Source organism: Coregonus clupeaformis, chromosome 15, assembly GCF_020615455.1.
Source record: "Coregonus clupeaformis isolate EN_2021a chromosome 15, ASM2061545v1, whole genome shotgun sequence".
NCBI lineage: Eukaryota > Metazoa > Chordata > Actinopteri > Salmoniformes > Salmonidae > Coregonus > Coregonus clupeaformis.
In genome coordinates, this window is record NC_059206.1 from 42635739 (window position 1) to 42649860 (window position 14122).

General features: G+C 41.6%; 1 protein-coding gene across 4 annotated transcripts in view; it reads left to right on the plus strand.

Annotated features, from left to right (window-relative positions):
• LOC121582411 (small conductance calcium-activated potassium channel protein 2-like) overlaps positions 1 to 12354 on the plus strand; it is a 31166-nt gene extending 18812 nt beyond the window's left edge. For 2 of the 4 annotated variants that reach the window (XM_041898167.2, XM_045225154.1), the window contains 3 exons: positions 2920 to 2928; positions 6382 to 6487; positions 11486 to 12354. In XM_041898167.2, coding sequence (XP_041754101.1) covers positions 2920 to 2928; positions 6382 to 6487; positions 11486 to 11761 — 391 coding nt within the window. In that variant the 3' untranslated portion in view covers positions 11762 to 12354. Of the gene's footprint in view, positions 1 to 2919; positions 2929 to 6381; positions 6653 to 11485 lie in introns of those variants that run through there. The other 2 variants (XM_041898168.2, XM_045225153.1) reach the window with 2 other exon arrangements.
• Positions 12355 to 14122: the final 1768 nt, after the last annotated feature.

The window sequence follows — 14122 nt, forward strand, 5'->3', positions numbered from 1 at the left end:
GGTACCCTGCCTGAAACTCTGCTCCTGGCAGTGTGGTAAATACTTATTACACCCTGGTATCTGCAGTCTCACATTTTCTCATACATACAGTATCAAAGATGAGAATACGAACCTGAGATCTGAATTGTTTGACACCTGTAGCCCAAATCTGTATTTACAACTTGGAACATTTACCTTTGTTCTTTGTTCTTGCTCATTTCACTCCATTGTTTTGTAATATTGATAAGTTGGAAGGGAGTCAGGAAGTGTTTAGTTCCAAAACATGTCAGTTGTGCCCTCTTAACAGCTCAGTGGTCAATACTGTGGGATATTGAAATGGCAGTTACACAAATTATGCCGATGATATGCAAATTCAATGTATTTACTAATTAATTATAGAAGCAGTCATGCTATATGAGTATGCACAAAAATGTCCAGAAACCCTCATAGGTCAATGATCTAACATCAAAGTTTACTTGGTAGTAAGATAATTCTGATGCTAACTGATAAATTATATATTATTATATAATGCCGTTATAGTGGTGTTACTGTGTTACTGCAAAGTGGTAGACTATAATTGCCAAAGTAGTCATTCAATCTTTTTTATTGAACGCAATTTACTTACTAGATCAGGAGAATGTAAAATGATTGGGAGATCTTTCTCAATTGCTGTTAACTTATCTGCACTGAATTACTGGTTGTCTAATCTAGTATCTTCAAAGCAACTGTAAACCATGACCGATGTCCTGGGAAGGGCCCAGACTCTTTTTACCACAACCTAAACTATTCATGATAAACTCTTGAGGACCATTTCACTCCCCTTCCTTCTCAGCGGTGACAGAAAAACTCTCTCATCTTTCTCTCTCGCTCTCCCTCTTCCCTCCCCCTCTATCTCATCCTGCATCACCATGATGTAAGGAACTGCCAGTTCTATTGCATGTCAAGATGACTGTGAGTGTCTTTGTTGTGTACCTAAAGTCTGAGTCACATGTCATGCTGACCTCTGGGCCTACACATCTGAGTTGTTCCTTTAGCGTGTATCCTTATGATCAGACAGTTTACCTGTCAGGTAGTCTCTTAGGCAGTCTACAGGGAGGATGCAAGTGCTCTCTATCTCTTAAACCCTATTGATTTTCATGTTTTCTCCTCTTGGTGTACCTAAAACCGTCTTACAAGCCTAAGCCTATTTCTACCACTGTATTTCCCCCCTTTTAACTACGCAACTGACTATCACATCAAACGCAATAAGATATTTTCCCTCTTTTTGAGATCAGGTTTGGTTTACATTACTATGATGACTAGGGTCTGATTATATTCATATGCGATAGTGAAAATGTTCTCTGTTTGATATATTTTCTGTGTTGTATGTTGTGATGTGTTTTCTGTGTGTTAACGGGTCTGTGTGGTCTCCTGTGTGGAGCTTTTAATTTGCTCATGATTCCTTTCTTTGTGCATCGTTTACCATGATGACATTAAGAGATTAGATTTTTGAAAGGGATTACAGGTGGAGAGTATTGGCTGCTGCTGCTGTTTTATAGGCTTCTGTCATAGTTGCGCAGGCAGGGTTACTATGTCCTTTATAGCTGAATTCAGGCTATTTGTGGTAATGACAGCATATCATGTCATCCTCCTCTTCTCTAGGATGAGCTAATAATGGGAAACCCTCAGAGCTTTGGCAGAATCTCCACAGGACCAGATTCAGCTGTAAAACGCCACTTCCACTACTTTGTGCAAGGGCATGTCCATCTCCCCTTTTATACAGGCTCAGTAAGTCATATGAAGAGGGAGTGGGTCTTAGCAGAGGAATTAGGGTTCAGAAAGCACCTCCTGGTGTGTGCTAAGTGATGGCCGTGGCCTCAGCTGCAGGGTTCAGCTCCAAGTGTGGGCTGCTTGGAAGGATGTACATACACTGTGTGTTGGGAAGAGTCAATGGCCACAGAGAGGGTGTGCCTGGGAGCACGTTCATCCCTCAAGTGGAGCTGTATCGCATTAGTGTAAACCAAGACTGTTCTCAGGGCAGGTCTGCCGGTTTTGAGTAGCAGAAGTTACTTTTCGTAGCAGGTTAGGAGAATTAATGTGGCAGGTTAGGATAATTAACGTGGCAGGTTAGGAGAATTAGGTTAAGAGCAGGAAAAAAGTTAGGGTTGGCTAAAATTGTCCCTGACGCAACTCGAACATACCTAGCTACAACCAGGCCTGTCCTGAGAACAGTCTTGGTTTGCACTAATGCGATGCTGCTCAAGTGGAGGGCTGGAGAGGGGTCAGTCAAGGGTCAGTGACCTGTCTTGAAGCAATAGTGGTGGGAAAAGTATGAATAATCCCTACGCTTCCTCCTCTGGCCTGAGCTGTATCAATCGCCCTGTAAGATCCTCCACCAATAGCATTTAAGGGACAGGTCCGAGGGGAGGAGGAGGTAACTTTGTTCTTCTGAAGTGAGTCTTTTTCCATGGTCTCTGCAGTGGTCCTGGGGAAAATCTAGATAAATGTTAGCTAGAGAACATGTCAGACTGCCATGGCTGCCTGTCTGGTCATTGGTTCGCTCATTGAGGCTGGTCTGACAGTACTGCATGTCTGATAAACTGGGCCAGTCTGGAGGGGAGGATTAGGACAGAACCTTAGGGAGTAGCTAGCAGGGGCCGGATCAGAATAATGTGACAGGAATATTGAAGTTTTAAACCCCATGATTCCTTGGTTATCTGTGGTGAGGCATAGCTATGAGGTAAAAAGGTGCTGCTGATGGTGATAGTGATGATGGTATTAAGTCGATGTTAGTGTTGTTGTTGTTATTCAAAATGGCAGCAGTGGGATTCGGGTTGCAGTACTCAGGCCTGAACAGGAGACTGATCCTGCCATCTGGACGCATTTATCTGATGTTGTAATAATTCATTTGTCTATTTTATGTTTCCTTTTTTTCCTGTTTGTGTCGACACAATGCAATAGAGCTCGAAAGTAAGTCTTCGCCTCACATTTAGTTACAGAAATGTTGTGTGCATGCAAATGAGAGCTTGTCTTTTTGGCTCAATGATGTGACAAAAAATTACACTCCTTCATTTGATAAGTGAAATTCATACCATAGCTACATATTTCGATTTCCCATCGAGCAATGATTGATTACACAATGTCACATAATGTAAATTTGTCAGTAATGCTATATTTCATTTATATAGTTACACAACACCATTGACAATATTTTAATTTCTCTTTTAGATCATTACCTGTACAGTATGATGATTAGGCCAAAATAAGTTAATAGGATACACTAGTGACTAGCCTACAAAAACTCAGCACAGTATATTTAGAGAAAGCAAAGACCTCTCGATCAATTCTGCCCTACTTTTGATCTATCAAAGCATTACACATCTGCCTATTTAACATCAATGCCAACCCCTTCCTGTGCATCTCATTAATGAGACGACACATACACTGCTAATGTTCACATGTATCTTCCTTTGATGAATTTCAATTATGGGTGTTGGAGGGTGTTTTTCTTTCCATTGTTGCATGAATGTGATGAGAATTTGATCTTTAATCAGAAAGCCACTGATTAAACTCCAATGAACTGTGCTTTCATGAACCGAAGGATGACCACTGGTGCTTGAGGAGAGGAGAGCCTTGCTCTAATAACTACAGAATAGAATATATCTGTCCAGGTCAATGTTTACTCCCCCTATCAATCTGCCTTGGCTACATTAACCAGGGCTTGGGGTCATCTTTCGCCTTGTGAAACCATTGTGACGTCTGTTACATTTGCATTCCCTCCATTTCTCTCTTGGATGACTGGTAGCAATAAAGACGGTGGCCATTATGAATGTGCCAGCAGAATTCACAGATTTACTTAACCTTTATTTATCCAGTTAGTCTCATTGAGATAAAATCTATTTTTCAATAGAGACCTGGTCTGTAGCTCATAGCTGCACCGAGCTAGCCACACTCCTTAGTCTAGTGTAATGGCCTTCGTTTATCACAGTGTTGTGACGTATTTGCCTACAACTAGCATGATGCATGGACACAACCAGATGTCTTACAATATGTTGGAGGAAATGAGAGTATTTTTTGGCAGGCACACAGACCATCCTCTGTATAATGACATCACCCGTAGCGCAGTTTGACAGTCCCCTGGAGCCTGTCCCCCTCCAGGAGGCAGGGATAGAGGCAGGAGGGGGGTTGGTGTACAGGAGGAAGCCGGACAGGAAGCAGCATGCGTCCGTTAGCTCAGTGACTCAGTGGAGGTGTGAAACAAGGACACAACCTTAGAGGGGAATGTCGGGGTAAGCCTCCGGGATCTTGTCCTACTTTAAAGACATTGTGCTGTAACTGACACAGTGTGAGGCTCACTCTCCTCCTCAGCATGAATCCCAGTAGTCAGGCAGACACAGCCGGGGCAGGGCAGAGTCGGGCTGTAGAACGGCCTGTCCATTACACTGAAGACGATCTAGGATCAGTCTTTTCACAGCAAGGTTAACAGGGGCCATGACAAAGAGAGCATCCCAGAGAAAATATACGGTGCAGCACTATTGAGATTGCCTTAAAGAATTCAAAAGGGTATTGAAAAGCTTAGCATAGCTGTTTTCCCCCTGATGAATAGCATAGCAGATAAGCACCAACTGAAACCCCAGGACCGCACAGGAATACTGAATCTCAGAAGGACATAGAATATTGAGCATGAGAGGGCAGGATGCTTTCACATTCTGACCCCAGCTTCCTGCCTGCCTTGTTCATCAACACCATGTGACAGCTATTGGTCATCCAACCGTGAAATGCAGAATTCTGACAAGTCTAACATCTCAACTGCACAAACATTTTAATGTTGATTCTCTCATGTCTTTCACCCTCTAGTACCTTTTTTCCTTTCAATTTGCCAGATTAATTGAACAATAAAAGTGCTATTTTTGCAATAACATTGGCTACTTGTTTTAGAATGTGCTTCTTTTTGACCATAAGGCTACCCGTCACTAGCCGTTGAGGCATCGTCCTTTGCCTGTAGTGTCCTTCAGTGGCTCCTGTAGTGCCCCCTGTTGGTCTAACCTGTCATCTAGCTCCACACATTTCTGCCTGTGTACTGGAATGCCTAACAATGATGCTCCATTGCATGAGAATGGATGAATCTGGGCCAATTAGCAGAGGGTCCCTGAAGACCCCTCATATTCTCCTCCTTGTTCTATTGTGCTATACACCCTCAAATTCACACAGTCCAATTAGGTTTCTAACTCCAAGCCCATCTCATCAGTTTATACAATTAGTCTGAGAGCATTGGGTTTTATCTGAAAGAAAAAGCTGGCCACAAGGGCTATGTTACTGTCCTACCTCCAGCTCACTGTGTGTGTTGGTCTCATTCTGATTTAGCATGCAGCACGGGTGGTTGCAGGGGGGAAAAAAGCACTCTTGATATCCTGAGTACACTTGCTGTTTTTGACTCCCCAGTGAGTGTGGGTGATAAACACTTGCTTTAGTCGCCTAATTAAACCAGAGATTTGAATTATTTAAGTCGGCTGTATGGATTAAAGAAAGCGACTAATTTCACTTTGGCTCTTGAAGAAGTGTATTTTTGTGTTTTTAACTGGTCTGCGTCACCAAGACAGAAAGGCCTCATGCCAGCTGGATGAGTTTCCCACTATGTAACAATGTAGCATATCACTGTCAGTAACTAGGTGATTTTACATAAGATACAGTACCAAATGGATTTTCTCTTTTATCAATAACACACTCACACAGTTTATTTGAGCTGGTATACTACATAAAGCTGCATCTTTACTGTAATCTTTGTTATCTTTTTTGTGATACATTTTTTTATCTTTGTTATCATTTAATGATATTTTACAATGCTGTATTTATGTTGAACAATGAATTAATATCTGCTTTTATGTAGAGTTTGGCTATCACAGCACTTTAGTTGGAATAGCTCAGATTGACAAAGTATTTTTCTATTTTGAGAATGAAAATGATCTAACTTGAACTACTTGAAGGGGGATTAAATAATTCACTAGAATCAAACAGAGAAACGTCTTCCAGGTATTTGGATGAAGCTTTTAGCGTGTGTATAAATGTTTGCTATGGTTAGAAAACCAGGTCACACGACTTATTATAGTTTATATACTCTGCATTAATCATTTATTTCAGCTAAATCCCATTGCAACAGATTGTATCTCCCTAGTTGAGCCCTTGTATATGTCTTTGTTTCTAGAGTTCAGGGGCTGGAGATTTACTGCAGTAATAGACACATTCTCCTCTCTGGCAGCTTCTCCCCTCTGTGGTCTTCACTTGCATGCAGCTCAACCAATCAAACTGTCTGAAACCAATTGCTGCATTCTCTACACACATCCTGTGCATGTCCTAGGAGTGAGTGCTCTCTATGTGTATGCCTTCTGTGTGCACAGATTTGTTAAACCCATCTTTACCGAATAGATACATTTATTGGGTTCTGAATGGTCTTCTGTTCAGATTGAGAAGTGTTAAAATGGAGCAACGCAAGCTGAATGACCAAGCAAACTCACTAGTGGACCTTGCAAAGGTAAGCTGGACTGACAAACGTCACATATTCCAGTTTATTTTGGTTGTGAAGTTTGGTTGTGCATTTGGATTGATCTCTATCTAACCCACTTTTTGATTTGAAGGATTCCATTTGATACATGTGATATCAAAGCATTGGGAGAATTAATAACACCTTTTCATATAAACAAACAAAGTCTACAGGTGTCAAATAAACAGACTTTCCATATGAATGTTAAGAAGAACCAGTTGTTTACTGTCATTGGAAGAAAATAAGACACATTATATTTCTACTTCTTGAACTGGGTGCAGGATAGCCTGGTCCCAGATCTGTTTGTGCTCTTGCCAACTCCATTGCTGTCATTGGCATGGCAATGAGTGACAAGGAGTTGGCATGATAGCACATTAAACAGACTGGCTCTCAGGCTAGATGCAGGACTGTTGTTAGTGGAAACATACAGTATCTTGGTTTCAAAGATTATAGAATAATATGCATACTATCAGGGGTGGAAAAGGGCGGGGGGGAATCACTATGGGAACCCTCCAATGTAAATTCCTTGAATTCAGTGCATTTCTACATGTCAACATGAGTCATGAAAATGAATTAAATGTAAAAATGCACATTTTTCCATGTCAAAACGATTTCCCAGAGGGAACCTGGTTTCCCCAGGTTCCCCTCCATTTCCACCCCTTGTTGTTGGTGGAAACCTACAGTATCTTGGTTTTAAAGATGATATAAAGGAATGCATATTATTTTATGAGATCAGGATCCCCATCCTGATACGTAAGTCAAACTGTAATTTACCTTTAGGTTTGGATTCCCGGACTGAGATTAAGCCTAGTCCTGGATTAAAAAGCATGGTCAAGGAGACTCTTGAAATTGCTTTTTAGTCCAGGAGTTATCTTAATCTGTGTCTGGGAAACCACCCCTTGATGGTATTGAACAACTCTCTCTTTGGTGGTGATTTTGTGATGCACTCAACAGAAGTTGACATACAGCACCTTAGGGAAAGACTAGGCACAGAGCTAGCCTGATGCAACAAAAAAACACAATATGCTAACCTGGAAAGGGAGACACGCTGTAAGTCTGATGTGATGATTCAGCCAGAAATATAGACAGAGGAAGGGAGGAAGGGAGGGAGGGAGGGAGGGAGGGAGGGAGGGAGGGAGGGAGGGAGGGAGCGAGAGAGAGAGAGAGAGAGAGAGAGAGAGAGAGAGAGAGAGAGAGAGACAGACAGACAGACAGACAGACAGACAGACAGACAGACAGACAGACAGACAGACAGACCGTTGCCCTAGAGCACACACAAAACTATACATACCTCAGCCTAAACATCAGCACCACAGGTAACTTCCACAAAGCTGTGAACGATCTGAGAGACAAGGCAAGAAGGGCCTTCTATGCCATCAAAAGGAACATAAAATTTGACATACCAATTAGGATCTGGCTAAAAATACTTGAATCAGTTATAGAACCCATTGCTCTTTATGGTTGTGAGGTCTGGGGTCCACTCACCAACCAAGAATTCACAAAATGGGACAAACACCAAATTGAGACTCTGCATGCAGAATTCTGCAAAAATATCCTCAGTGTACAACGAAAAACAGCAAATAATGCATGCAGAGCAGAATTAGGCCGATACCCGCTAATTATCAAAATCCAGAAAAGAGCCGTTAAATTCTATAACCACTTAAAAGGATGTGATTCCCAAACCTCCCATAACAAAGCCATCACCTACAGAGAGATGAACTTGGAGAGGAGTCCCCTAAGTAAGCTGGTCCTGGGGCTCTGTTCACAAACACAAACAGTCCCCACAGAGCACCAGGAAAACAACAACAACACATTTAGACCCAACCAAATCATGAGAAAACAAAAAGAGAATTACTTGACACATTGGAAAGAATTAACAAAAAAACTGAGCAAACTAGAATGCTATTTGGCTCTAAACAGATAGTACACAGCGGCAGAATACCTGACCACTGTGACTGACCCAAACTTAAGGAAAGCTTTGACTATGTACAGACTCAGTGAGCATAGCCTTGCTATTGAGAAAGGCCGCCGTAGGCAGACCTACCTGGCTCTCAAGAGAAGATAGGCTATGTGCACACTGCACACAAAATGAGGTGGAAACTGAGCTGCACTTCCTAACCTCCTGCCAAATGTATGAACATATTAGAGACACATATTTCCCTCAGATTACAGAGATCCACAAAGAATTCCAAAACAAACCCAATTTTTTAAAACTCCCTTATCTACTGGGTGAAAAACCACATTGTGCCATCACAGCAGCAAGATTTGTGACCTGTTGCCACAAGAAAAGGGCAACCAGTGAAGAACAATTTTTTTCCCCATTTGTACTTTAACTATTTGCACATTGTTACAACACTGTATATATACATAATATGACATTTGAAATGTCTTTATTCTTTTGGAACTTCTGAGTGTAATGTTTACTGTTAATATTTATTGTTTATTTCACTTTTGTTTAGTATCTACTTCACTTGCTTTGGCAATGTTAACATACATTTCCCATGCCAATAAAGCCCTTAAATTGAAATTGAATTGAAATTGAGAGAGAGAGGACTGACATTCAAATGTCCACCATGGTCAAATCGGTTTCAGGCCACCATGCCATGAAAGACATTAGGTTGTTAATATCACCCAATCACTGAGTGCAATGAAGACTCACAGTGAGTTAGGAGAGGGTTGACATTGGGGAAGATGACTCATACAGCCCATTCGGCCATCTTTAATCAATGTCATAAGTGGGTCTCACCATCAGAGGGCAGCATAGCATTAATCATCACAGTACATGAGCTCCCCGTGGATATATTGAGCTGTATAATGGAGCTTAAAATAAAACTAAAACTTTGGCAGCTGCATAGCCTTTGCAAAGCAATGAGAAATCCCTCACATAGCAGTGGTTTCCCTACAGTTGTAGCAATTAACATCTATTTAGGGCGCAACAGAAAGCATGCTATCACGAGTCAGGATACATTAATACTACGGTAGGCCAACAATTACAGTATCCTAAACACTTTTTTCAGCATTTGTCCTCACCCTGAATAACCCTTTCATTAATGAAAACGCAGGATTTGTTTTTCTTTATTACATTTTATTGTAATTTTCTACCCTTTTTTTACGGAGTCAGTTGGGAGCCATTATAATTTCAGCTACTTGGGGTTTTGGGTATACATTGGGTCAAAGGCCTATGTATACCCACAGGTCCAGTTTCCTGGACCCAGAGTTGGCTAAATCTGGATCTGTGAAATCAGCCCACAATTACACAAGCATTTTTGTGCCTCAACTGAATATACTTACAGTCCCGGTCGTATTTTATTAGTGTTATATTATAAAGATGTAATGCATTCCCAGTTTAATTTGTTTATGATTAACTGAGGCATACTCTTGACTCAGTTCATCTATGTGTCTATCCACAATTCACTTCTTACAGAGAGAGGCTCAGATTAGTTTAATGTTGCATTTTGCTGTTGCCTCAAGGTCCCATCCTTATTTTCATGAATTCCAAGGCAACCATAAAATTGGTTCTTCATTTCATGGACTATACATCAAGATTTTCTATTTAGATGTAATCTCTCTAAGCATATCAATTCTAAATTCCTTGATCATCTGTGGAAAATGATTTTATTTTAAAACATCATAGGAAGTGATGAGTGGTTGTGGTAGTGATGCAACCTAGTGAAACCCTATCTGCCCCAGTTGGAGTGTGTCAGTGGTGAATAGCTGTCAGTGTTGTTTTGGTCCTCGTGGATCACTGTGATTCTAAACCAGCCACCCAGCCCATTATTCCTGCCCCAAATGAGAAAAGGACAAGGTAAGTGATGGATGGCATTAGCCACAGGCTGGCAGTGATTACTTTCATAGTGAACATTAGCTCAGTACACAGTAGCTCTCACTCCCACTCTCCAGCCCCCACAGAACTGGATATCTCACTGTTTGATAACATGCCATGTCTCAAGAGGAAGAAGATCAACTTCATGGTGCAGAAGTTAGTAAGTGTAAACAGCAGAATTTCTCTGCAAGTTATCAATTAATATTTGATTTGCCTATCTTCAGCATCAGGTTTTCCCAATGGGCACAGACGTCAATTCAACGTCTATTCCGTGTTCGTTCAACGTAATTTCATTGAGATGACGTGGAAACAACGTTGATTCAACCAGTGTGTGCCCAGTGGGTTGTTTGTTGTGATGATGAAACTCTGTAAAATGTTAATTAGGCTACCTGTGTCCAGACACTCTATTTGTTATATTACATTGACTCAGCTGTGCGTTTCTAACACTCTTTTTATGACAGTGAATAATAATTTCATTTTGGAGGGCACTTCAAGACAGTTTTCTTTTCAACAGTCACCTAGACAGTTGTCTTGTAGCCCTTTTGTCTGAGAATAGCTGCAGACTGTGTTCAGTTCTGACAGGGAGTGCAAGCTAATAGCCTGTAAAATTAACATCTTCAGTGAACAGTTTAGTGTTGTAGTGGGAAACAGTAGCATGATTAGATACTTAGAATGATGCAACCCATGATCAAATTAATCACAAGCTGTATCTAGTCAGAAGTATCAATTTCATGCTCTCTCTTGTCAGCTAAGGGGCAACTCCTAACTTCCATTTCAGTAAAATTTTCACTAAGCCTTTTGACTTCAATGCATGACTAAGTGGAAATTTAACTAAGTCAGGATTTGCCCCTTCAATTTCTCAACAATGCACTGTTGCCAAGTGTGTCTGTCTATGTGTATTCTTGTGATGTCTTTGTTTTGTGTTCTTCGTCGCTGCTGTCTTCGCCTCTGGACAGATCGTCATTGTAAATAAGAATTTGTTCTTATTTATTGACTTGCCTGTGTAAATAAAGGTTAATAAAATATACAAAATAAGGTAAATAAAACAAATAAATCATTTTATAATTGCCTGCCACTGCCTGCAACCTCTCTAGCCTAAAGCACCCCATGCTCTGGTAGGCTCTCGCCCTCTTACTCTTGACTGTGTATCTCTCCTCCTCCTCCAGACTCAGAACATCATGTATGACCTGATCTCAGACCTGAATGAGAGAGGGGAGGACATGGAGAAGAGGATCGCCATGCTGGAGACCAAGCTGGAGACACTGCTGGGGAACCTGCAGGCCTTGCCCGGACTCATCAGCCAGGTCATCAGCCAGCAGCACAGGGACTTCCTAGAGGTGCAGTTCCAGCCGTACAACAAACACAGCCCTGAGCGCTCACAGTCTGTCTCCAGACGGAGGTCGTCCTCCACGGCACCACCCACCTCCTCCGAGAGCAGCTAGAGTCCAAGTGGAATACCTACAAAGAAGACTTTTGATGGCCAAGTTTTGATGGCCAAGTTGCATTTATTGTAAAGCCTTATGGTTTCAATAAGTGTTATCCAAATTCTGATGACAGAATCCAAGTTACCGGGACAATGGATTTTAAACTGATGCTGTTTGTTTTTTATTACCTCAAAATATGTTGTTTTCCTTGCTCTGGTGACAGGACCATAGAAATGCTTTCCTCAGTAAAAACGATTAGGCCTATCGATGGGGCTGTGATCAGAACTATACTCCATCTCTATGCAGAGGTAGCCAGTTTTAGGACAGCAAGGTTACCGGCCAGGTGTAAAGATATTGCACTAAAATAGTGCTTCTCCTCACAGACTTTGTGCTTCCGCTGGCTTGATTCAGATGCCGTGTTCCTTAAAGCAAGCTGAGAAATCATGGGACCTGTCAATCAGCAAGCATTACAGTAATACTTTTTATTGAGGAAAAGTGCAACATTTCATGGAGATGACTGAACTGAAGACAGAGGGCAGCACAAGAAGGCACCCACATACAATGAGGGAAAAAAGTATTTGATCCCCTGCTGATTTTGTACGTTTGCCCACTGACAAAGAAATGATCAGTCTATAATTTTAATGGTAGGTTTATTTTAACAGTAAGAGACAGAATAACAAAAAAAAAATCCAGAATAACACATGTCAAAAATGTTATAAATTGATTTGCATTTTAATGAGGGAAATAAATATTTGACACCCTCTCAATCAGAAAGATTTCTGGCTCCCAGGTGTCTTTTATACAGGTAACGAGCTGAGATTAGGAGCACACTCTTAAAGGGAGTGCTCCTAATCTCAGCTTGTTACCTGTATAAAAGACACCTGTCCACAGAAGCAATCAATCAATCAGATTCCAAACTCTCCACCATGGCCAAGACCAAAGAGCTCTCCAAGGATCTCAGGGACAAGATTGTAGACCTACACAAAGCTGGAATGGGCTAAAAGACCATCGCCAAGCAGCTTGGTGAGAAAGTGACAACAGTTGGTGCGATTATTCGCAAATGGAAGAAACACAAAATAACTGTCAATCTCCCTCGGCCTGGGGCTCTCACCTCGTGGAGTTGCAATGATCATGAGAACGGTGAGGAATCAGCCCAGAACTACACAGGAGGATCTTGTCAATGATCTCAAGGCAGCTGGGACCATAGTCACCAAGAAAACAATTGGTAACACACTACGCCGTGAAGGACTGAAATCCTGCAGCGCCCGCAAGGTCCCCCTGCTCAAGAAAGCACATATACATGCCCGTCTGAAGTTTGCCAATGAACATCTGAATGATTCAGAGGAGAACTGGGTGAAAGTGTTGTGGTCAGATGAGACCAAAATGGAGTTCTTTCGCATCAACTCAACTCGCCGTGTTTGGAGGAGGAGGAATGCTGCCTATGACCCCAAGAACACCATCCCCACCGTCAAACATGGAGGTGGAAACATTATGCTTTGGGGGTGTTTTTCTGCTAAGGGGACAGGACAACTTCACCGCATCAAAGGGACGATGGATGGGCCATGTACCGTCAAATCTTGGGTGAGAACCTCCTTCCCTCAGCCAGGGCATTGAAAATGGGTCGTGGATGGGTATTACAGCATGACAATGACCCAAAACACACGGCAACAAAGGAGTGGCTCAAGAAGAAGCACATTAAGGTCCTGGAGTGGCCTAGCCAGTCTCCAGACCTTAATCCCATAGAAAATCTGTGGAGGGAGCTGAAGGTTTGAGTTGCCAAACGTCAGCCTCGAAACCTTAATGACTTGGAGAAGATCTGCAAAGAGGAGTGGGACAAAATCCCTCCTGAGATGTGTGCAAACCTGGTGGCCAACTACAAGAAACGTCTGACCTCTGTGATTGCCAACAAGGGTTTTGCCACCAAGTACTAAGTCATGTTTTGCAGAGGGGTCAAATACTTATTTCCCTCATTAAAATGCAAATCAATTTATAACATTTTTGACATGCGTTTTTCTGGATTTTTTTGTTGTTATTCTGTCTCTCACTGTTCAAATAAACCTACCATTAAAGCTATAGTCTGATAATTTCTTTGTCAGTGGGCAAATGTACAAAATCAGCAGGGGATCAAATACTTTTTTCCCTCACTGTACTGTCTCTCAGAGGTACCATATGCAGCTTGAAATATGAGGAAAAAACATATATTTTAGGTTAGAAACAGCATCAACTATAGCGTTTTTTGTTGTTGTTGCTGAGTGCCCCTGTAGAATGACTATTTTTGGGGCCATACTGCAAACAATTTAATCCTCTTATCAAAATGAATGCATCTAAATCTGCACTTTTATTCAATGCACTTCAATACTGACTGACATATTATATACA